Raw genomic sequence first — 22,430 nt, 5'->3', positions numbered from 1 at the left:
TGGTAAGCATCAGTATTGTTTTCCCTTTAGAGATGCAAGTATGTATATATACATTAAAAAAAGATATTTCACTTTTACTGATATTTGCTTAACTTAAGCATGTTGTAAAAAAGCTTTGAAAGCAAATTCATAAATTTAAACAAATGACTGACAGTTTATTACTTAATGCTACCTATGGATGTTAAGTCGGTCAATTCCATCAGACCAGTGGTTCCCAGGGGGGGGTGGAGACCCCAGGGGGGTCATGAGACACTGAGAAGTGAGCTCTGCTCACCTGCTCCGAGTCTAACTGTGTGGCTCCGTCCTGATACACCATAGTTAGCACCAGTGTCTTGGCCTGCTCTGACTTCTCAAGCATTTGAGTCTTCTCGTTTGTGCTCAGTTTCCCAGAAGCCTTTACTCTTGGGTCGGATGTCAGGGTTTCAGTCTTCTTAGCCCATTCGTGGGATGGTTTTGATCCATTTGTGTCATGGTCAGGCCCATAATTGGCCCGCTTGTGCTGGGGAAGTTTGCAGGTCAAAGCGGCTCGAGTCAGTTTGGAAACATTCCTGATGGATTCAAACTTGCTGTTCTCTTGTCGAGTTTGTGGGACAGCTGAGTGTGTATGTACCCCTGATACTATTTCCTTTTCATGCAAAGGACTGGCTTTAGTCTGCGGTTCTGGAGGAACCACTGGATGTTCAGGGACGGAGGTATCGACTACTCTTTCTCTTGTCTTTTCTTGTGAGGAACAAGGTGGTCTCCATTTTGGATGACGCCTTGTTAGGCTGATTTTGGGAAGAGGGTTATGTTGGTGCTGAAGGGCTTCATGCTTCCTCTTCAGAGGGGAGGACAGGAAAAGACGATGCTGATGTAAATGAGTCTGGAAAGTTAAGAGTGGGTTACAGTTTTCCGGTCTGTTTGGTTGTACGGCACACGAGGCAGAGCCCTGGAGTGTTGAGGAGTTTTGTCCATTAGCAAAAGGGTTTGCTGGAGCCAGTACTGTCCTTGAGCTGGTCCCACTGATGCTCATATTTGTGGTCTATAAAACAGAGAGGAGAAACAGGTAAGAATAGAGATACTGCTTCATCAGAGGGCACTTGTTCTAGTTGAATACAATAAGCTTTGACATAGAGAGGAATGGAGGCCTAACTTAAAGCTTCAGTGTGCAGGATGTAGTGGTATCTAAAGTGTCAGAGCTTTAGGTGAGTCTAAATGAATGTAAACATAATTCTGAATATTATGTTCCATTTCTGCCACAGAAATTAAGGCATGTCCACTCATGTGTAGGGCTGATTACATAATGTTGATTTTGTGACAGTATTAAAGACGAGAAAGTTGAGCAGGAGGATGAGCAAGAGAAAAAAGTTAAAAGAAGCAAAACAAGAAGGAAAAAGAGAAGAAAGTGATGTGATGAGAGAAATGGTAAAACGTTTTCAGCCTGCAGCACTCTGTCCCAGACAAAAACATAGACACTCAAGACACCGCTTGTCTGACAAGTGTGCCTCAAGCTGGGACAGGGTCACAGACGCAGACACACACACACCTACACAAATTCACCCTTATTTATTTTTCATGGAAGAAAAACACTGCCTGAATGACAATGCATATTTGAGAATATTTCAGACTACACCATCAGATTAGAAAGGGTTCAATGAACAGGTTAGATGCATAGACTGTAAATAAAAACGGACGTAGACTCTGGGTCCAGAAAGTAACGCCAATGTGTAAATGCCTGAAAGAGCGCGACTCCTGCTTCTATGAGGCAAATGACTCTACTTATTTAGAGTCAGAGCAGAGAATAGATCACAAAGCACCATATGCATTGGGGCATTGATGACGGGTTCTACAGCTAGTACCGTCCAATAGGTGCAGGTCCCAGGTGTAGGTGGGCGTACAGGGTCCTCGAGCACTTAGTCAGGCTCCACCCCCTGCTACTCCAAATATGGTTACTTCTGGTTTCAAAAAACCAAGATGGCGCAGGAGAAAATGCCAAACTTCAAAACAGAAGCTAACAAACCGATGGGTTCACATGCTTACATGTTGAGGACCGTGTATGAATACATATAGTATCATACATACAAATGTGTGTTGTGTAATAATATGTCATAGTATGTTGTCATAGCAAGTGATATTTAACAGTAGTAGTGCAACCCCACACAGGCCAGTGTAGAAGTGGACAGAGGAGAAAAAAAGTTGAGGTGGTAGAAAAGTGAGAAGAAACAAGATGGACAGAAATTTGAGCACCATTTCTGAAAAGCACATCCTCACCTCCCTGTAACCTCTGTAGCATCTCAAGTACACCTCCATTATTCATAACCATAAAGTCCCCTCTCTATTTATGCATATGCGCTAAGTGCACAAACATGCACTGAAAAATAAAAAATGTGGGGTTTTCTGAGGACTTTCATGGAACATGAGTTTTATGTATGCACACAGATCTGCGTGGTTGTCAGCAGTGGGCTCTGTAGGTAGGATTCCCTGTGACTCAGCTCCCTGAGGAGAGTCTTCCTCATTTCCCTGGAAACACGACCAGTTTTCCTGCTGACAAAGTCAACCACCCGGGCTGCTGTGCTGCAGGATATGGATAGAAAACCGAAGCAGGAACTGGCCTGAGGTCCAGCACCGGCTGAGGGAGAGCGTGAAGGGGTGTATGAGGAGAGAGAAGGTTGGTGTGTTTGCTGCTGATCGTAGCAATACAGTGAAGACCTGCACCTCTTTCTATCTCTTTCCATCTCTTCTCTTCCATTCAGCTCTTTCTCACTCCCACACCCTCTTCCACCCTTCCTCTCCTTTACTTTTGTCCCTTTGCTGTTCCCTCTCTTTTTCTGCCAATATGCAACTTGGACTACAGTGTCAGGTCTTTTTTTTTTTTTTAAGTTACGACTCAGTGGGGAACTATCACTTGTCGGCGTGCTGCAATACTGCCGACGGCACACTGTTTCGCACAAGCCAGATTGATTTCTATGTGCATCTGGGAAATAAAAGCCTAATCCTTTTGGAAGCAGGGATTTTAAATTTCAGGACTTTTTGGCGTTGATGCTTTACACACTGCCTCCTCATACAGGGATTACAGCAGTAGAGTGGGAGACGTATACGAACATAAAGATGTGTCAGTATTTCTGTATAAAAAGACGAGTAAACAGATCTCAGCAAGTAAGGTAGACTTTCTCCTCCAATTTTATCTCAGGAAAGATGACTTTGTCAAAAACTTTTACCATATTTCTCATATTATGTATTCAAATAAATGTGTTAAACATGCAACCTTCCTCAACAGACTTACTTGCTTGTTGCCATTGTGCTGATGGAGACAGGACACGTTCACCTCTGACCCTCTTGCCCCACACTCCTGGGACGTCGGTGTAGGACAGCTCTCTCTCCCCGTGTCCTCTGGAAGGATGGAGGTAAGACCATTTCTATCTGATCATCACTTTTCAGACACATTCTCAATCAATGACGAGGCTCTGTTGTGTAAGCATGTTTGAGTAAGCATGTGTGGACGCTTACACAGTGTGAGACCTCAGCGGTGTGTGACAGGACAAGGTCAGCCAACACTGAATCTGGCTGAGATCAAACTGACATTTTATTACGACACAACTTGTGTTGTTAAGTGTGTGTTTGTATGTGTGTGTGTGTGCGTTGACTCAGCATTGTCTCAGCTGCTGAGACTCAGGTTCCCTTCCTGCAGCTGAAAGGTGAGCAGGCACACAACATCTCTCATCAGTGCTGAATCTCTTCAGCACTGCTCTGTCATCACCGCCACTCCGATAAAAAAAGAAAGATGGCTGAGAGCCACGAGCAAGATTTTGGCACATGTTGAAACACTTCAGCACCCCCTACTTCTGTTTTTTTTTTTTCTTGAACCAGCAACTGGCATCAAAACAATTTGCACAATTTTAATTTCAGTTCAACAATAAATTATATTAATTAAATTTGGGGACAATTAAACTCACTTGTATACACTTAATTTTCACTATAAATGAAGCCCAAATGTAAATGTATCATGTCTGCGTGATCTGAGTCCTGTGAACCTTTGACATTAAGAGTAGCTTACTAGACTTTAATACAATATTGGCACATTTTCTGATCAAATATTCAAAACGCGAAACTCCACATACCCCTCCTCATTGATGTAATACAGCCCCAGGACTCGAACTTAGACCATAACGGCAGTGTTTAGAAATTCATAGTCTCTTGATCCTATAAATGGGTAAAAAAATAAATACTTAATAGCTGAGCTCTTTAAAGAGACTCTCTTGTTTAATGAATTCTTCATGTGACTACTTGACCACACCAAGTGAAGACACTGGCCTGTGCTGCTGGGGTGCGTAACTCCTGCAGTTGGTTAAAGCATGTACATGGAAAAGTGTTCTAGCACTCTCTAGTGGTGAGTAGTTGAAATATATATATATGCATTTACCTGTAGCTGTACTCTCATCTTCTCTGTCCTCTTGAAGCATCACTGACTCATCTCTCTCTGTCCCCTTCTCTTCTGGCTTAGTGTCTCTTCTCTGTGACTCTTTCGCTTCTCTACAATCTGTCTCAAACCTTATCTGGACATCAGAATGACTCTGTTCTGTCTCCATCTCATATTCAGTCCCTGTTTGAATTCCTGAATTTGCCCTGCTCTCAGTTTGCACTTCAGATCCACTCTTCATCGCTTCATCTACTCTTTCCTCTGTGGCTCTGTCCAGGTCATCAGCAGTGGCATCACACTGGATTATTATATTGGGCTCAGATTGCACCGGTGCTACTTCTGGGTTCACCGTGTGGGTTCCCCTTTCTGTACTGGCAGTATAACACCCCACTGGTATCTCTTTACTCTCAATGACAGGTGGATGCTCAACATTTTTGACTTTATTAAGTTTGTACACAGTGTCATTATCTTCTTTCTGCCCTGACTTTGCAATCTCAGAACAACAAAGGAAGCTTTGGTCCATATTCCTCCCTACGCTGGTGATCTCATTGGTTCCCATTAGAAGTCCTTTAATTTCACTGGGTGATCCTGTCTTATTTTGTAGGGTTGCATCCACTTGTCCTTTCTCTTTATTCTTAACCCCATTTGCTCCATTGTGTATTTCATGTTCGTCATCGGACACATCCACTGTCTGCTCCATATCTTCCTCCACAGCTACAGGTCTCATTAGCTTGGGTGAATTTGAATAACAGCTTGCCTCTTGCCTTGTTACATAACCACTGGGAGGTAAAAGTGTCCTTCCAGTTTTGATTGTTTGAGCCTCTGATTGCAGATATAATATCCCTTCATCTTCTCCTCCACTAGTGGCCTCTTCAGTAGAGTCAGACAGAAGTAGCTTTCCCTTGGGCCGAGTGTCTGAAGCTACAGCGCCTTCTAGTTGATTTGGGTTGATGAGGATGTTCCAGCTCTTTGTATCTTTCAGGGGACCTGATGTGCTATTATCTGTATCATAACTAGTGATATGACAGGATGAGACTGAATGATAAGTCAAAACTGGCTCCTCTTTATGGGTATCTGGGTTTTCCACTGTGGGGAACAATACCTCATAAGGACTTCTATCGTCTGGAGAAAGACTGTGGATGAAAGATGGCCTGATTTCTTCAGTGTTGCTATGAGAGAGAAAAGAGAATGAACAAGTTTCCAGCAAGATCCCAGCAGAAGAACTAAGTTAAACTTCTGGCTGTTTTCTTCACATCAGCCAAAGTAATACAGTACATGAATACCTACAAAAAGTAGATTTAATAGAAACCCTATTGTCTTAAATACTCTTACTACTTACTTTCTCCACTGATGTTCAGGAAGCTTCCCTGGCATTTGGAGAGACAGGTTGTGTTTGTCTCTATGGGAAAAGATTTCTGCCGCCTTCTCAGAAACCTCACACTGAATCGATGATGGAGCCTGGCTGGACTGGTAAGAAGGGGGTTTGGAGTGCTTTCTGTGGGAATAGGCCTGTGAGCACTGATAAGAGGCTTCAGTCTGAGAAGTCTCCCTTTGGAGTGAGAAAATCCAGCAGGAGGAGGAGGAACAGGAGGTGGCCTGGGATGACAGGGAGCTTTCTGGTGTCTGCGAACACTGATAGTCGGCCAAGGTCTGAGAGATCTGCCTCTCACTGAAGGAGTCATGGTGAGAGGTGAGAAATGAGGACACCTGGGGTCTGGACCATGGCCTGAATTGTAACATGGGAAGAGGGGCTTAAATTTCACTTCTCATATTTAACACTTTCATAACGAGTATTCAGGATTAGGACTTCATGGTATTAGCATATAAATAAGGAACACTTATATACATTAAGTTGAAATATATTAACTTTTTAGAATAATTCAACCAAATACTATGATTAAATGTCCTCTGCTCTTGCACTATAATAAAGAGTCAAACTACTGTTCGCCATGACTGTGCAGACCAGGATGCCTCTGCAATTGTAAAATGTAAAATGGATTTTCTAACTGAACCCAAGTGCATGTGAGGATAACTGTGCGTTGGCTTTACTTCACTTGATTTGATTTACCGATCTGTGCCTCTGTCTTTTCTCTCCTCTTGATTCATGTTCCTGCTGGTCTGGACCCAAGGCTCCCTCTGGCTGTCATAAAACCTCTCCACTACCACATACACAACATGGGGAAGAAATATATAAACTCCAAGGGAATAACAGAGAAACTAAAACTGTGAATAATACATATTCAGTGTTGAGCTGTACAAACATTTAAAATTAGTCTGACCTGTTAATGCTACATCATGTCTCCTCCTTTCACTTAACCCATACAACACATGACCACAAAATGTAATTTATTATTATTTTCTAAGGAAAGGATATATAAGAAGTACAGTACTACAAATGTTATGTTATGATCAAGGCTTGACATATTTTCTTATCCATAATATATGACAAGAGGCTTAAGTAAGATTTTCTCTAATTGTGTCCTGACTGACTTTGCCTGTGATTGTTGGAGTTACTCTGGGCCTGAAGAACAGCCAGAATCTTCTGGGCCGCCTGGGACAGAGGTCCTGAGTACAACCTGCAGCTAGACTGCTCCATCTCCACCCTATCAGCACAACTGTTACTCTAACTGAGGGTCTGACTCCTCAGCTGTCTGACCTGAACAGGACAAAGAGACAAAAAAGGAAGAGAGATCAGTCAGTAACACAGAACTGATTTAAACTGGCATCTCAAAATGTGCAATAACGTATAACTAGTATGCTGCGATACCTCCAACAATATGTGCAACTTTACAATGACAATAGTGAAAACAAATAACATGAACATTTTACTTTATTCATCAGATGACTTAAAACATGGAGACAATGAATTCCAACATTTTTCTGGGATTAGTTAACGGAAGATTCTTCATATGACATTCAGAATCCCAGTCATCGTATACGCAACAACTTTCTTATAAAACCAAACTTTTCAACCAAGTTGAGCATCGTTCAGAGGAAGAGGATTTCAAGGATTGATCTCCGTCTCGCAGACAAAGTTCAGAGGAAGTTTCACACAGAGTGGGGCTTCTCAAATCAGCATCTCTTCAAGCTTCAATTGCATAGCTCACCACCCTTTGCACAAAAACTACACTAAGAGTTTGAGTTGACTATAAGAAAATCTCCTCATCCATTCTTGTGTCATTGACTATCGCTGTCCCCTCTTCGCAGGCATCTTGCCCTCCAGATCTTCCACTATTTTCTGCAGTAGTCGGGCATCCAAGTGAAAGTAGATGTATAATTGTCTCTCCCGCCTCAGGAGGGCATTGCGCTCCAGCTGTGAACGTTTGGCTTTAACCTCCCCCATGATTTCTTGCATTAAGTTTTGCAAACTCTGCAGCTGTGACTCTGCTTCCACAAGCTTCGATGTCAGCTCCTGTGGAGACAAAGTACGAGGGATGAGAAAAAAAGTAAGGAATAGTGAGCACATATCAAACTAAGATGTACCTGAACCATCTAATGGCCACCTTTAATCACCAAAACAACTTATTGACAAATAATTCTGATAACATAGGTATTACATATCAGAAAATTGACAACAGTATAAAGTTAACTTTCCGTGTTAAATCATTGCCAATGTCATTAATTTAAAATCTCGTTTAATCAACTAATCCACAAAGGAAACCTGTTGTGAATAAGAAAACTGATTTTATTTGCTTTTCTTGCAACACTGTGTGGACAAAAACTGTTATGGATATGCTTTTGGTCAAAGAAACATGAAAATACAAACAAATGCACATAGACAAATCATACAAAATATAGTTAGTGACTCTGAAACTGAAACTTCTGCAAGGTTTGAGGGGAAAATACCCTTTTTATTGTGACAGTCAACAGACAAATACAAACATCACTGTGCCTTATAATATAACTTGTCGGATCCAGCTAAGCAGTTCCTCCTGAGAACCATTTACCACACAGTGCTCATATACCAAAAACCTTTGCTGCTTTAAGTTAAGTACTTGAAATTGTTATATTTGTGAAAAGATAGAAAAGGTGGTGCCACCAGCTAACCTCACCAACAGTGACAATTTAAAAAATCAGCAAACTCACATTAAGGATTTCTCGTGTGGTCGACCAACATGTCTGTAACTTAAATGAAAGGAAACACACCAACCTGTGCATTGGGGCAGAGCAGCTCCTGATCTGTGCTGGCCGTTGGACATACCTGAGGCCCCAAGATCAGCTGCTGAAGCTCTGTGTACATGGCCCTGTGAAGCGCATCACAGTCAGCGTTGAGGCGAGCGGTGGTGTAGTGCTGTTCACGGCCAGCACCAGCTAAGGCATCTCGGGTCACCTGGAGGTTGCCTGCCAGGCCATGAGCGGCCTGGTCCAACGCTTCGTATGTCCGAAAAGGCTCTGATCGGCCATGATCTGAATCGTGGTTGAGGATCTGGAGCAGTCTGAGGAAGGCATTGGAAACAATGAGTTATATTCCAAGGTAAGACAGAATACATTTAAACAACACAATACAACACAGGTATTACAGAGAAGGTGAATGAACCATCCTTCATGTCCACTTAAAGTATAAGTAGTAATTAGTAAAATAATGTGAATGTTGACATTGAGGAAAAACACATTTAACAACGAGCTAAAAGTTTTAAAGCTATGAAACTGTTCTGTATTACACCCTGACTCTTCCTACCTGCTGAAGGCTGCATCCTTGCAGCTGATGATGGGATTCATCCTGGGGTTAATAGCCAGGTCGGGATGTGCCAGGGACTCAATCCTGAGAGTTGCTGCTTCACCTTCCTTTACCATTCTGCTGTTTACTTCTGCCAGGTGCTTCAGACTCGTCCTCCACCTCCTCAGCTCCATCTGCTGAGCCAGCAGGACCAGGTCAAAGGACGCTTTCTGACGGAGAAGGTAGTCACGAACCTAAGTGGGGAGAGTTATATTTCATTTTACTGCGGCTGTTGCTCTGTCCAATGGCAGAGGTCGTTTCATGTGTAAGAGGCAGCAACATTTCGATTTAAATGTTTTTGATTCCAACACTCTTCACTATCTCCACCAGTTTGCTCGCTGTAACTGAACTCTGTACATGAGAATATTACAAAACATATATCCTTTAGTTTATCACAGAATCAATCTCATGGTGAAATGTAAGGTGCCACCTACTAACCTGATCCTGCCTGGAGGTATAGTAGTCCTGCCTGGCCACTTGCAGAGCAAGGTCTCCCCTCACTACAGGCACATTAAGCAGCCTGGCTGACTCCCTCAGTGCAGCAGGTACTGGTCCATGAAGAAGAGCCTCCAGCTCGGCCTCCACAGCCTGAAGCTCCTTCCTAGACACGACCTCACGCACATGTAGCGAGGAGGAGGTGGAAATGCTCTGACAGAGTAAAGAGAAAGTTATGAATGAGAGCTCAAGAGAACAGTGATACTATGTAAAATATTAAAGAAAACACAGTTTACTGTATATTTACCTTAGTATGAGCTGATTGCTCTGACAGCCAATCCAGCCCAGCCTCGACACTCTTCTCCTCTGCCATTGCCTGCATCAGTTGATGTTGGGTCACAATGTGGGACCACTGAAGTCTGGCCATCTCAGTCCTCCTGCGCTCCACCACCCGCACATCCTTCCCTTTCCCCTCATGCTCTTCCTTCGTGTTCTCCTCCTTATCCTCCTCACCTTCTTCACAAGAACTGAGGTCAAGGACCTGGAAGCGCTCAGAGCAAGAAGTCTCAACAATGTCAGAGATGCCCTGGAAGAAATGCTTCTGAGTGAAGGCCGCTAGTGTTTTGGTGTTGAGCTCCTCCTGGTGCAGATAAGGATCCAAGGACAGCTGAGAAAGGAGGACAGTGGGCCTTTTGGACATTGAGGTGTGTGACGGGGCCACCGGTTCTGGCTGAGCAGGGACATATGAAGCAAGATTCCTAACCTCATCTGTTAGGTTTTGTAACAGAGTGTTGGTGTCAGCATTCTCACCTCCAATAGAAGTACTGGCCTCCTTGAGCTTGCACGCAGCACTCTCCAGCTCTGCAGCGAGTTGTAGCTCAACATCTGCACGGGAGGTGGCCACAACCTGTAACTTATTAAAGCGTCTCTGCTTCAGCTCTCTCTCTTTACGCAGCGCTTGGAGCTCGGCCTCAAGGTCCTCCACGGCCAAATCGCCCTCTGCTGCAAAACCAGAGGATGAAGATGAGTGTCCTAAGATGTTTCCACTGCTCCCATCTGAGGGTCCAAGGGTTTTTAGGACCTCTCCCAACGCTGTTTCATCCAGAATCGGTTTGCCGGACTTTCGTAGTTCCCGAAAGGCCTGGGCCTCCTCCATGGTGAGAACATTGTTGCGGTTGAGGGACCGACAGACAAAGCGCAAGAAGTGAAGATTCTCCGGAGCACAGTCAAACAGCCAGTCGAACTCAGAGCCCTTCAGCGATGATGCATCTGGATAACCTAGACGGCCCAGCGCCTCCACAAAGTGGCCACCGTTTAACATGGTGGCTCTGCACCCTGTTTCCCCCTTGTTATTGTGCTAGTCAATCACACAGCAGCACAATGACAAATGTTGAGAATGATGTTAAACAGTAAACAATGAAGATATGGTGAAAACAACTTCAAACCTTTCAGTCACAACTGCTCCAGAGTAAAACAGGTCCTACATGAAGCTGCCTTGTTAATCTATCAGCTGCATCATATCCAACATGTTGGATGGAGATCAAAAGCTGCTGGTTTTAGTAGGAGTTAGCTCGTGCCTTGCTGTAGCCGACATGTTGCACAGATAACGTGTATTTAATATCTGCTGCGACAAGAGAAAGACGCCGACATGTTGTGTCCCGTCGAGGCTTAATGTCACATTCTGTTTTGATCCTCAGAGGTTGCGGTGGGTGTGTTTCAACTGCCTCTACTTTTAGCTAGCTAGCTAGCATTAGCATAAGCTCAAGTCTCAACAATATCATTCAGCTCCAAGGCTGTGGTGGAGGCTAACTGGGCTAACGTATGCTACACCGCTGTGTAGCTAGACAGCTGCTAACAACGGCCGGTCAGTAGCTAGAAAGCATCGCTAGCCCACTAACAGCTACCGTAGCTCGTGCTAGCTGCGTCACTGAAAAATAATATAATAAACAAACTTACTTCTTTCCCTCGTTACCTGCGCTTTGCTAACAAACTTAGCCGGTTAGCTTCGCACCCGCCAAACATCCAAACTGACGCGACGTCACCACGCAGAAGTGGGGGGGAGGGGGGGGGGTGAAGACGTGAGACGTCATTACGCCGGAAGTAGCGCCTCAAACAATCAGCCAATCGGGTTTGACGAAGGAGGCGCGACTCTCTCTGGGTTCCCGCCCTGTCTGTTGTCCCAGCGGCATGAAGTGAGATCTGCCATTTCTGAGTCAGGAAGACAACAACACCGGCGAGTGAGTGAGTGAGTGAGGAGGAGGAGGGGACACATCCATTCATTGAGACGCTGCTCGTGAGACAACGCGTTTAAATACGAGGAGAAGAATTAGAGTGAGTGATGAGCTGCTAACGTAGAGAGGGAGCCTCAGGAAACACGTGTGTCAGACTTTTAATGAACTTCTCTAATCTCTGATCTTCATCCTTCTCATCATTATGTTCATGTTCATCACATGTTGACTGATGTTTAGTTTTCTAGATGGAAATATTCCCACTTCCTTGGACTTCTTACTGTTTTTCCTCCTCGTGATTTGAACGTGCAGGTCTGTTTTCATTTGAGGTTAATGCATTTCTCTGTACCTGCTGATTTGCATTCCACTTTTAATTTAACGCCGCACAGAAGAGTGGAGCTAATTATAGCCACTGAGCCACCCAGCCAGGATGGTACAGAGAAACTTATGCAATGATAATAAAATGCTGCTGCTGCTTGACACATGTATCAACAAGAAAAAGAGATTTGTTAGAGTTAGTTTGTCACTTTGAGCTCATTTCCCTCAATTCTCTCTTTTCAATTTCTTTCAATTTAACAGGTAAGTGATATAAGCAAGTTTCCAGCCATGGTCCAAGCAAAGACGTGGATCCTGACCAAGCATTTCGACGGCTTCCCGAAGGACAGCGACTTCCAGCTGAAGGTGGAGGAGCTTCCCGAGCCCAAAGATGGAGGTATATGGTGTTTCATTCTATTTCAAAGCAAGTTTTATAGCCCATACTCTCAAATCACAATACGCCTCATAGGGTTTAATAATCTGTACAATGTGTGAGGGGGGTATTTTATTTTAATTTTGTATTATTAACTCATGTCATTTGCCTCTGACCTGTCACATTTGATCTTGTTTTGTAATTTTGCTGTTTAACTAACTAATATTATTCACTGACTTTGTTTCCGCGGACACTGTAAAACTCTGTCGTTCTTCACTGTCTTTGGTTTAGAGGTGCTTCTGGAGGCCGTGTATCTCAGCATCGACCCGTACATGAGGTGAGCGGAGAGGAGAATCATTCATCCAGAACATTTTCATAACTATTTTCACTGCAGATGTTAATGAGGGAAAAAAAAGCATATTTAAATGTAATGTGTGATGTCTCTCCAGACCGTTCAGCCGGGTTCGCATGAAAGAGGGTGATGTGATGATTGGAACTCAAGTGGCCAAGTAAGGAACACAAACACACCCAGAGAAATGTTTTTGAACTGTCATGATGCACGGGCCCTGAATCAGAGCAGGGCCTCCACCTGCCTGTGATTACCTCAGCCCTTGATCCACAGTGACTCAATCGAATTGTTCTTGGCAGAGGTCGGATGCTCCATCTGTTCCCAGAAGGAATGTTTTTTTGTAGATAAACACAGAATAATAAATGACTTAGCAACCAATCTTTCCTCAGATCCTCTAAATAATTACTTTCAAACCCACATTTTTTTTTTCTTTGCTTTGTTGTTGACCACAGTGTGTAAAACTCTCTAACTGCCTGCGGCTGGTGGACCAGAAGAGTTGCAGCTGTGACAAATCCACCAAGCTCTGTTTAAAATCTAAAGGTTTCCTGTTGAATATTGGAGATAAACACTAGTTTTTAAATGACTTTTAAAAGTCTTTTTGACTGATGTGAGCTCTGCATACATGTGACACCATAGATTGAATGGGCGACAGGTGTTGACGCTCTTCTTCTCTTGTTTTTCTTCTGTAGAGTGCTCCAAAGTAAAAACCCAGCATTCCCCGTGGGGAACCATGTTATCGGGCGCTGCGGCTGGAGAACCCACACGCTCAGTGATGGCACGGACCTCATTCCCATCATGCCTGACTGGCCGCAAGACGTCTCGTTGTCGCTGGCTCTGGGCACCATCGGCATGCCAGGGTAAGACAAACCGAAGCTGAATCCTGAGGTGTTAAATCTACAATTTTAGGTTTTCTAAGAGACATAAATCTGCTGCTGGTTGTCCCAGCATTTGCATAACTTCAGCTGTCTTTAGACTTGCACTGAAGTCCAGACATTTTCCAGGAACTTGACTAAACATTTTGTTAAACTTTTCTTAGTAAAGTGTCAGAGGGAGAACGTTTTGAGAATACAGTAAGACAATTTACAGGAAGTGAGTGGGTGTGTTGATGACTGATGATAAACAGGCATATTACAAATATCTCAGGGTGACGTCTTCCTGTTGTGAACGCGTCTGAACAGGACGATCTCTTGCTGCGTTCTTCATATGTGAAAAACAAAGTCCAGAAAAGGTCAGGACCCAATTTTGTTCATGGTCAAAAAGGGCTATAGGTGATCATGGTGTTCTCTCCGCTGAATCATAAAGGAGGTGGCAGGTAAACTTGGCTTACTCCCATTTATGAATTGTTATGCCCAGAACAAGTAAGTAGACATTCCCTGAGTGGATATCAAATCAGGTCAGACTCTAAACCTTTCTCTGTAAATGTTTGACTGAAAAGGGAGTGTGTTGTTTCTCAGCCGAGGAGAATGGCTGAGTTCTGTCTTCCTTTGAGAAATAAACAGATAAGAGTCCAGATGTTTGTTCTCCTGGTGAGCTGAACGCACCTTAAGAGCACTGATTACCTCGCTATGGAAACAATTACAAAGAGTCTACTTCAGAGGTCACAGAGGCTTGAAGGGAAACATCCCTTCATGCTTTTCAGCTGTTAGATGCTTAATTTCACTTCCTCTCCCTCTCTTTCTCCATCCAGACTCACGGCACTGTTTGGCATCGAGGAGGTGTTGGGACTCCAGAGAGGCGAGACGCTGCTGGTGAACGCTGCAGCCGGTGCCGTGGGCTCCGTGGTGGGCCAGATCGCCAAGATCAAGGGCTGCAAGGTGGTGGGTTCGACCGGCTCTGATGCAAAGGTGGCCTTCCTCAAAGAGCTGGGCTTCGACGAGGCCTTCAACTACAAGACTGTCGGTTCCCTGGAGGAGGCGCTGAAGAAAGCTGCTCCGGAGGGATACGACTGCTTGTTTGAAAACGTAAACAGCCTGTAAAGTGTCCTTGAGAACTTTTTGTTTGGTCGTTCCACTCTTTCCTATTTTTGTTTTTCATTGGCCTGTTTTGATTTCAGGTGGGAGGCTCATTTTCAAGCGTTGCCTTGCACCAGATGAAGAACTTTGGAAGAATCGCTGTGTGTGGGAGTATTTCTGTGTACAATGACCCCACGCCTCAGATGGGTGAGCTTTTTTTTTTACCGCTTTTAGTAGATGCCTGCTTGTGCAACGTCGTGGTGACATGCAGTTAGAACAGTGTATAAAACCTGGAAATATAGATGGGGCCTTTGCAGACAGCCTGGAACTGTATTAAAATAACCGAATATCCTGGAAATGATCTCTATTGCCCTGGATTTTTTTCATTGTATTGTATAGCCTCTTAGATGCATTGCCTTTGTAAACTGCAGTGCATGTTTAATTTGAAATGTAAGCAGTATAACAGGTATGTCCTCTCCTGTAACTCCTGCAACAACAGACTTGGGGTGCAAACCACAATCCATTCCTCAAACCATTGCACACAACACAGATCTTACAGTCACACGAGGGACATGCATAGAAGATATTGCTTGGATGCCACAGTTCAATAAACACTTGAAGTAATTAGAGTAACAAAAAGATATTTGCAACCAACAGGTCTGACAACATGATTGTAAAGTTGGAAAAATAATGGATCCATCACAACGAAACTTGAGCTGTTTAGCCACTGGGGGGCAGCATTGTACAACTGAAAAACTGCAGACATATAAACTGACACTGAATATTTGATACTTTAACCATCTCTCGTTCTTCCTGTCTTAGGTCCATACCCACATCTGACCATGATCTTTAAGCAGATAAAGATGGAGGGCTTCATGCAGTCTAGGTGGGAGCACAAACACCCAGAATCCCTCAAGAGACTGATGGGATGGTTGAAGGAGGTTAGTGACCGAAAACATTTTATTATTATGAGGCCTCCCCGTCCTCGGTAAAGCTTTTATCACAATAATTAATGTTTCTGTTGTATTGATTGTGATTTTTGTTTTTTTCCTGCAGGGCAAAATTAAAAGTCGGGAGCACGTCACAAACGGCTTTGAGAAGATGCCAGCTGCTTTCATGGGGTTGCTGCAGGGAGACAACATCGGAAAGGCCATCATCGCAGTCTGAACACGGAGAACAGTAACACAACAGTTACGCAACAATAACTGTCAAATACATACATACATGAAGGATAAGCCATAGACAGGAACAAGTTAATAGAGTCTGATATTAGAGAATCATATAAATGTATCGGCTGATACATACAGGATATGAACAGATAGGCTTGATATTTTACAGTTTAACCATAAACTTCATTCTAAATAGAAAGAAAACACAATTAAAACCAAATGCATAGAGCTTGAAAGAAGAAAACGAACATTTTAATGTTAAATATAAACATAAGTGCACAATTATTTGCATTCTTTGTTCTGTGGAATAAAACAAAATTATATCTGCAAATATAAATGCAGATTTATCTGTCATATCAGCTGAACAGGCTCTACTACTAACCACCTATTTTAATGTTGATTTTTTGAATATTTTTGTAGTCACCATCAAAAAACACATTAGTTATGTCAAGAAATGTGATTTATATATTTTTTTTTCGCATTAGTTCTTAATAAGCTTAAATCTTAGACAAGTAGTCCACAAGTTTGATGGGATATTAATTCTTTTTTTTCATTACTTACTTCACAGCAATAGCACAAGCATAGTTTTCACAGCAAACAATGATCCCATATTTGAGTATATGTAAGTACGGAGAGACCAGACAGCTGATGGAAGGATGTTAAGTACCTAAATGCTCTGTGTGGATCTGCTGCAAAATATTCGCCTACTGTGACATAATCAACCATGTGCTTTGTATTAAATGAGCATTTATTAAGGTAATAAAACTTTGTTTAATTCTCTCTTCATGTTTCAGACTGAGGTGTGTTAATTTATTCGTCCTACATTCAAGTCCTGATGAGAAGAAGCGGGATAAAAACCTCAAATGAAAAAAGGGAGGTCCTCTCCATTAAAAGAGAAGTGGACTGTAGATAATAGAGCAGGAACCATCAGCCTCCTGCTGCCCTGCCAAGCTTTTTGTCTCCGTCAGAGAAAAGACTATTTTTAGAAACCAATCTGAATTTCATGAGGACACGAGGAGCTTCATCTCCATGGTCACATAGCATGCTTTCAGTCTGCTGCGGCCAATTTTAGGGCAATGAGGCGGCACAAGGTTCACACATGAAGTCTAGTAGTGTGGTAGCTTGTCAATGGGAGCATCATTTTTAATTCCATATGTGGCCAGCAGAGGTCCCGACTCCTGTTGTCCACCAGCAGAACAGGTAGAGAACGAAAGCACAAAGTATCACTATGGTCACACAGAACTTTTTTTCTAAGTTCTGCTCTACTTTTCAAGAGTTTTTTTAAATATATATTTGTGTTTTGTTATGAAATGTGAGTAGTGACGAATAAGTACAATAAAAGTAGTGAGGACATATTTTATCGCTCACACGGTGAAGTACTCTTTTTAAATAAATATAGTAAATGATTTTATACCAAAGTCAAATAAATTTAGAGCCACACTGAACGTGTTAGTCATGTTGCAGACAGGCTGGTTCAGTGGAACTCAGGGCGCAGTCTCGGTCAGTTACGGTAAAACCAGAATTTGTCAAGTCATTATGACTTGATTTACCGGTAAACGTCTTTATGTAGATTTATGTATATAATTATAAATATATTATAAATATATAATAACTTGATATAAAGTCAGATATGCTCTTCTACCATTATTCCACATGTGGTCGAAGTGAAGGATTAAAATGGAATCAAACCACTTTGGATGTAAAGTAACAGTAGACTTTCAAAATAAACGTCTTCCCTGGCGAAAACTACTTCACAGGGATGGAAGTAAAAAAAAAAGTAGTCAGATCCTCGACTTGAATAAAATACTTGACAACAATTGCACCTCATGCAGCCACGGATGTAATATCAGCTAAATCAGTTAGAGTGTGAGGGTAAAACTTCTCTTTCCATCGAGGAGAGCAAGTCCAGTATATCAACATATTATTTAAAGGGGGTGCAGTGAGTGTTTGTCATTATCTGCCCCTAAAATTTAAACCACAACCTTCATCAAGCTGCAATAATCAGTCTTAAAACTTAAACTATCACGATCATTATTAATATTGACCTTTTTTTAAAATCTTGGGTGTATTTTTACAGCTTATAAGAAAATATACCATTTTAACTAATATTCCATTTGAACTTATATACCATTTTATCTTATATACCATATTGATTTATAAAACATATTGATTTATGTAGTAAACACTAGATATAACCCAACCCAAGCTTTTATTTTGTAAAGGCCTGTGCATTTAGTTCCGCTGTCAGACTGCAGGGGCGGGGCTTGAGAAGCGGCTCATTAAAACCCAGCGTCTGTCCGGACAAAGCGCCATTCACGAAGACTCCTCCGCCTGATTTTCCTCCGTAAACACACGCGCGCAGCTGTCATCATGGTGTACGAAGTGGAGAGTCTCGTAAGTTCTGCATTTTATTTCTTTATCGGTGTTTAATTCACGCGCAGAGGCGGTGGAAGGTTTCACCGCACGATGCTGCTGCTCCTGCGGCCGCTCCTGCTCCTCCTCCTCCTCCTGCTGCTCCTGCTCCCCCTGCTCCCCCGGTTCTGTCCTCCGGGTTTAATCTGTATTTACTATCGAAGTCAAACGACTCTGTGATTCTGTTTGCACGTTTTTAACGCGTCTGAGTTCGAGTCCCGGTGAAACAGTCGGATAACGATGTGGTGGCAGATGAAGCTGAAGTCGGTTTCACAATCGCCTGTTGGGACAGTTTGGGTCTCGGTTGATTTTCCTGAAATAAGTTGGTGAAGTTAGTTTCAGATGCTCAGATCCTCTGATGTGTTCCTGTCTGATTAAAAAGTTCTTCTCTGTAATAACTCGCATATAAACACATCATTGTTTGAATGGAGTCCGGTGCACTGAGGACATGAGATTCATAATAAATGTTCCTGGATCTTAAAGTGGGTTTACATGCAGTCTGTGGTCCAAACACACCTGAACAGTTGAACTCACATGTTTACAAACCGACCGGATGAACCGCCTGTTTCAAACCATTGTCTGGATGTTCTTTTAATTCCCACAGTTGATCCGCTGAGTTTGATGGAAAACTATGCAAACAATAATTTGATAAATAATATTAAAATAATATAAACGTGACACTGAGCTTAAAAACATTTAAAAGTCTTAATTGTTAATGGATTTCAGAATGGAGGTTTTTTTAAATTGATAAAATAATAAAGTTGACTTATGTAAAAGTGGGTTTCTAACAGCCTCTGTATTAATGAATCTACATGACGCGTACATAACAATGGATTAGTTCATTGATCACATTATTATTATTATTATCATTATTATTATTATTATTATTATTTCACTTTATCCTCCGGTTCGAATCGGAAGCTAACTTCCCCTCAGCTCCGTTAGCTCGTCACCATGTGAAGCACTTTTCCTTCGCCATCTTCCCGCGGGTTTACGGCTCACGTCACTGACGTCACGCACGACCGACACATGTAAACTAAACTGTGTAATAGCAACATGATGCTAGCTGCTAGTGAGGCTACTGGTGGCGGCTGCAGATGCTAAAAGGGGGATGCTAACGTCAGTGTGGGTGGACGTGGCCCGGGTGTGCCCAGAGTCCCAGTGAATGCATGATAATATAATAATAATAATAATGATGAAGTTTTAGTTCTAATTATTAGATCAGTTGTAGAAAAGTTGCATTAATTTCTTTAGCACTTCTCAAAACAGAGAGTGCTTCACTAATGAAAGGTGCACACACGTTCTATACAACGATAGAGGTGCAGTCATACTATAATTAAAACGTAGAACATTTAAGTAAGGCCGCTCATTACTATGATAAAAACTAGGATTGGGTAAAATCAGGGAATACAATAATTACATATTGCACGGGCCAGAGACTGCAGGTTTTTAAAAATGTTTCACAGTCAGATTGGATGAGTCCCCACAAACATTACTCCACCAGACCCTAAAAGAAGGAATGTTTAGTTCCGGTGTTGTGTGATACTTTGTTAGTCTGTCTCTCGTCTGCACAGGGAAATTCAAGTAGAGCGATAAATGCTTGGAAGTTCTCATTATCTAACTGTGCTGTGTGGATCAATTCAAAACTCTAAATTAAACTTGTCTGTAGCTGATGCTATTGTCTTTCTTCTTTTCTTTTTTTTCCATATTCTTTAGGATGACTTCCGAAAACAACTGAAGGACGCCGGAGACAAGCTGGTGGTGGTGGACTTCACCGCCACGTGGTGTGGCCCCTGTAAAATGATCGGCCCATATTTTGTAGTGAGTGGACGATTGTTGCACTTTAAGTCAAGTGAATAAAAGAACAGAACGTGGTTAAAGGAGTTTTGAAATGGTCTGGGAGATGAGTTAGATAATGTTTTAAACAATACAGTTCTCTCACATGTGACGAGTGAGAACCCAAAATGAATAACACATCCAAGATGTTAGTTTTTCTAGTATCTCTGGTTTTATTCCACATTCGGACAAAATGCACTGCGTATTTTTGGACAGTCTTCCTAACTTCACCTTCACTGATTCTGTCTCTCTTGCAGGAACTGTCGAACGAGTACCCCAACGTGGTTTTCCTGAAGGTGGACGTGGATGAAGCTGAGGTTAGTGTGTTGCTGTCCACAGTGGAAGTCCAACAGAGCAGCGTAAAGGAAACTCTGTGAGAAGGAAATGTCCTTATTGTTTAGTTGGGACTAATGTTGACGGGGCAGCCACGCCATTAATACTCCCAGCAATGTGGAGTATTCATGAAATCCATTTGACCGAGTCATGTGACTGAGGTTTCTGTCCGTCACTGCTACAACTTGGTGACGCGAGAACAGACTCTGCTACTGGATACGAGTGTTTGTGCTGAGCTCTGGGACGTAAACATGTAAATGAATAACCGGTCACACTTAAACATTAACAGAGTTCGTCTGCTCTCGTGGTGAAACACTGTGACACACAGAGGATTTTAGGATTTGATCAAACTCCAGCTGATATCTGATCTGTGAAGCTGTTAACAGGAACCTTTGGTATCAAGTTTGATTCTCTCATGATGAACCATCTACTCAGGTCTGAGAGGTGATTTATTATCTGTAATGATTTGTCTCTAGTGTGCTGTAGGAGATTTCCCAGAAACACTTTAAAATGATTTAAAAGTTAATTCATTACTATTGTGTCACACTCAAGATCTGTTCAGAGACTGAGCCCTTAAATGAAAACAAGCCTTAGGCCACATTACATTTCTCATATAAAAGACTACACCTTTATGAAAACACATTTAAATTCACTAGATCCAGAATTTTATTTGGATCGGCACCAAATTACACTCACTCATAAATAAAAGTCCCCTGAACATTAAAAAAAATTAAAAAAAATCACGACCCATGAATTATTCTGGGAAATCAAAGGAAATGTTTTAAACGCCCTGTCTCGCAATGTTAAAGAGTTTAAAAAAACCAGGAATTTACTTTTGCATTGTACATTCACGTGTTATCGTTCCAGCCGTCTGACTGTTCTTTCCTTTTTCTTCAGGATGTCAGTTCAAGTTGCGATATCAAGTGCATGCCCACCTTCGTATTTTTCAAGAATGGAGAGAAGGTGAGTGTCGAACATAAGACCAAGATGTTCTGCTGTTTTTTCAAAAGGAACAATTTCTTTAACATTCACTCATTGAAAGATGTCATCTTTTTATTCAGCACTCGTTTTTGAACTAACACCGTCTTTAACCTTGTGTCTCTCAGGTGGACGATTTCGCCGGTGCTAACCGTGAGAAACTACTAGAGCTGCTGAAGAAACATCTTTAAGTCCCAAAGACCAAACCACACACGACCCTGTTCTACGTGCTCCACAGAAACCGCCAGTAGCCTCGCCTCTGTCCACGCAATGCACGACCATCGGCTCCTGTTTTTCTAAATAGCAGGCGGACATTTATTCTACTCATGTGCTAGTTCCATAGTCATGTCACATCCATGTATGTAACATTCAAACACTTTTAAAATCCTGTACAGAGAATTTGTCTTTTTCTCCTGAACGTCTCGTTGTAACGTGTTCAACAAGGTGGGATTAATAAATGAAGATGAGTTACATCAACTTTGTCTGATTTCTCTTTATGAACCACAACACATCGTTTTGACTCACAACCTCACGAAAGAGCATTTAATGGTATTTTATGCTTTAATAAAAATGTGAGAATAGTTTACACATATACATTGAACAATTGCATCAATAGTTTTTACACATCGTACAAGTATATAGCAGCATATGTTTTAATACTGTTGAGTCTCTATATGAAAAAATACAGCTTTATTTTACAAAATGGTTCTTGCTTTGTCTTTTGTGGAGAGATGAGACTGGTTTGCTCGAGTGTCAGTTAACTTTACAAGAATTCCCTTCATAGGACGATTCACACAGAGCTGAGGCGGAACTTTAGAAGTGATAGTATCCTGATTTCCTTTTCCTGCAACGAGAGAAGAAGAAATTAAAGTTTTGGAAAATTAAGGCTTAGTCCAAGATTTTTTTCAACGGAATAAAAATCTCTATGTATATGTGT

General features: G+C 42.2%; 4 protein-coding genes across 16 annotated transcripts in view; 2 read left to right on the top strand and 2 right to left on the bottom strand.

Moving 5' to 3' along the window:
- Positions 1–11,636, bottom strand: part of LOC109644133 (DNA polymerase nu-like) — a 45,739-nt gene extending 34,103 nt beyond the window's left edge. The window contains exons 1-7 of one of the 5 annotated variants that reach the window (XM_069519138.1): positions 11,505–11,612; positions 6,887–7,052; positions 6,465–6,555; positions 5,736–6,122; positions 4,400–5,565; positions 3,263–3,369; positions 275–1,021 (exon numbers count right to left, since the gene is read on the bottom strand). In XM_069519138.1, coding sequence (XP_069375239.1) covers positions 275–1,021; positions 3,263–3,369; positions 4,400–5,565; positions 5,736–6,122; positions 6,465–6,555; positions 6,887–6,992 — 2,604 coding nt within the window. In that variant the 5' untranslated portion in view covers positions 6,993–7,052; positions 11,505–11,612. Of the gene's footprint in view, positions 1–274; positions 1,022–3,262; positions 3,370–4,399; positions 5,566–5,735; positions 6,123–6,464; positions 6,556–6,886; positions 7,053–7,208; positions 7,809–8,546; positions 8,833–9,074; positions 9,308–9,551; positions 9,762–9,855; positions 10,906–11,504 lie in introns of those variants that run through there. The other 4 variants (XM_069519137.1, XM_020095689.2, XM_020095691.2 and 1 more) reach the window with 4 other exon arrangements.
- A 9-nt stretch (positions 11,637–11,645) lies between these two features.
- LOC109634890 (prostaglandin reductase 1) lies at positions 11,646–16,720 on the top strand. Of its 6 annotated transcripts, XM_069519144.1 has the most exons (10): positions 11,749–11,924; positions 12,025–12,088; positions 12,356–12,488; positions 12,756–12,801; positions 12,914–12,973; positions 13,503–13,670; positions 14,501–14,774; positions 14,867–14,972; positions 15,588–15,706; positions 15,822–16,720. In XM_069519144.1, the coding sequence occupies exons 3-10, from the start codon at positions 12,383–12,385 to the stop codon at positions 15,930–15,932; spliced, it is 990 nt and encodes a 329-aa protein (XP_069375245.1). In that variant the 5' UTR covers positions 11,749–11,924; positions 12,025–12,088; positions 12,356–12,382; the 3' UTR covers positions 15,933–16,720. The 6 variants fall into 6 exon arrangements, with proteins under 6 accessions (XP_069375246.1, XP_019951251.2, XP_069375245.1 ...); XM_069519145.1 differs by lacking the exon at positions 12,025–12,088 and having other exon boundaries at positions 11,646–11,781; XM_020095692.2 differs by lacking the exon at positions 12,025–12,088 and having other exon boundaries at positions 11,704–11,879.
- Positions 16,721–16,854: 134 nt separating this feature from the next.
- On the top strand, positions 16,855–21,970 carry txnb (thioredoxin b). Its single transcript, XM_020095833.2, has 6 exons — positions 16,855–17,134; positions 18,157–18,328; positions 20,063–20,167; positions 20,440–20,499; positions 21,413–21,478; positions 21,622–21,970. Exons 2-6 carry the CDS (start codon positions 18,305–18,307, stop codon positions 21,682–21,684), a joined length of 318 nt encoding a protein of 105 aa, XP_019951392.1. The 5' UTR covers positions 16,855–17,134; positions 18,157–18,304; the 3' UTR covers positions 21,685–21,970.
- The window catches only part of svep1 (sushi, von Willebrand factor type A, EGF and pentraxin domain containing 1), an 82,699-nt gene continuing 81,888 nt past the window's right edge, over positions 21,620–22,430 (bottom strand). For all 4 annotated transcript variants that reach the window (XM_069519134.1, XM_069519135.1, XM_069519133.1 and 1 more), the window contains one exon: positions 21,620–22,337. In XM_069519134.1, the coding sequence (XP_069375235.1) occupies positions 22,307–22,337 (31 nt within the window). In that variant the 3' untranslated portion in view covers positions 21,620–22,306. The remainder of the gene's footprint in view (positions 22,338–22,430) is intronic.

The sequence above is a fragment of the Paralichthys olivaceus genome, chromosome 22 (assembly GCF_024713975.1).
Source record: "Paralichthys olivaceus isolate ysfri-2021 chromosome 22, ASM2471397v2, whole genome shotgun sequence".
Classification (NCBI taxonomy): domain Eukaryota; kingdom Metazoa; phylum Chordata; class Actinopteri; order Pleuronectiformes; family Paralichthyidae; genus Paralichthys; species Paralichthys olivaceus.
This window is presented reverse-complemented; position numbering and strand designations above follow the sequence as displayed.

Bases quoted from the DNA above. Each gene is read 5' to 3' on its own strand.
- txnb (XM_020095833.2), top strand. From the start codon at position 18,305: ATGGTGTACGAAGTGGAGAGTCTC. The intron at 18,329-20,062 runs GTAAGTTCTGCA...CATATTCTTTAG, and splicing joins TGTACGAAGTGGAGAGTCTC to GATGACTTCCGAAAACAACT. The intron at 21,479-21,621 runs GTGAGTGTCGAA...TGTGTCTCTCAG, and splicing joins TTTTCAAGAATGGAGAGAAG to GTGGACGATTTCGCCGGTGC.
- LOC109634890 (XM_069519145.1), top strand. From the start codon at position 12,383: ATGGTCCAAGCAAAGACGTGGATCCTGACCAAGCATTTCGACGGCTTC. The intron at 12,802-12,913 runs GTGAGCGGAGAG...ATGTCTCTCCAG, and splicing joins AGCATCGACCCGTACATGAG to ACCGTTCAGCCGGGTTCGCA. The intron at 13,671-14,500 runs GTAAGACAAACC...TTCTCCATCCAG, and splicing joins GGCACCATCGGCATGCCAGG to ACTCACGGCACTGTTTGGCA.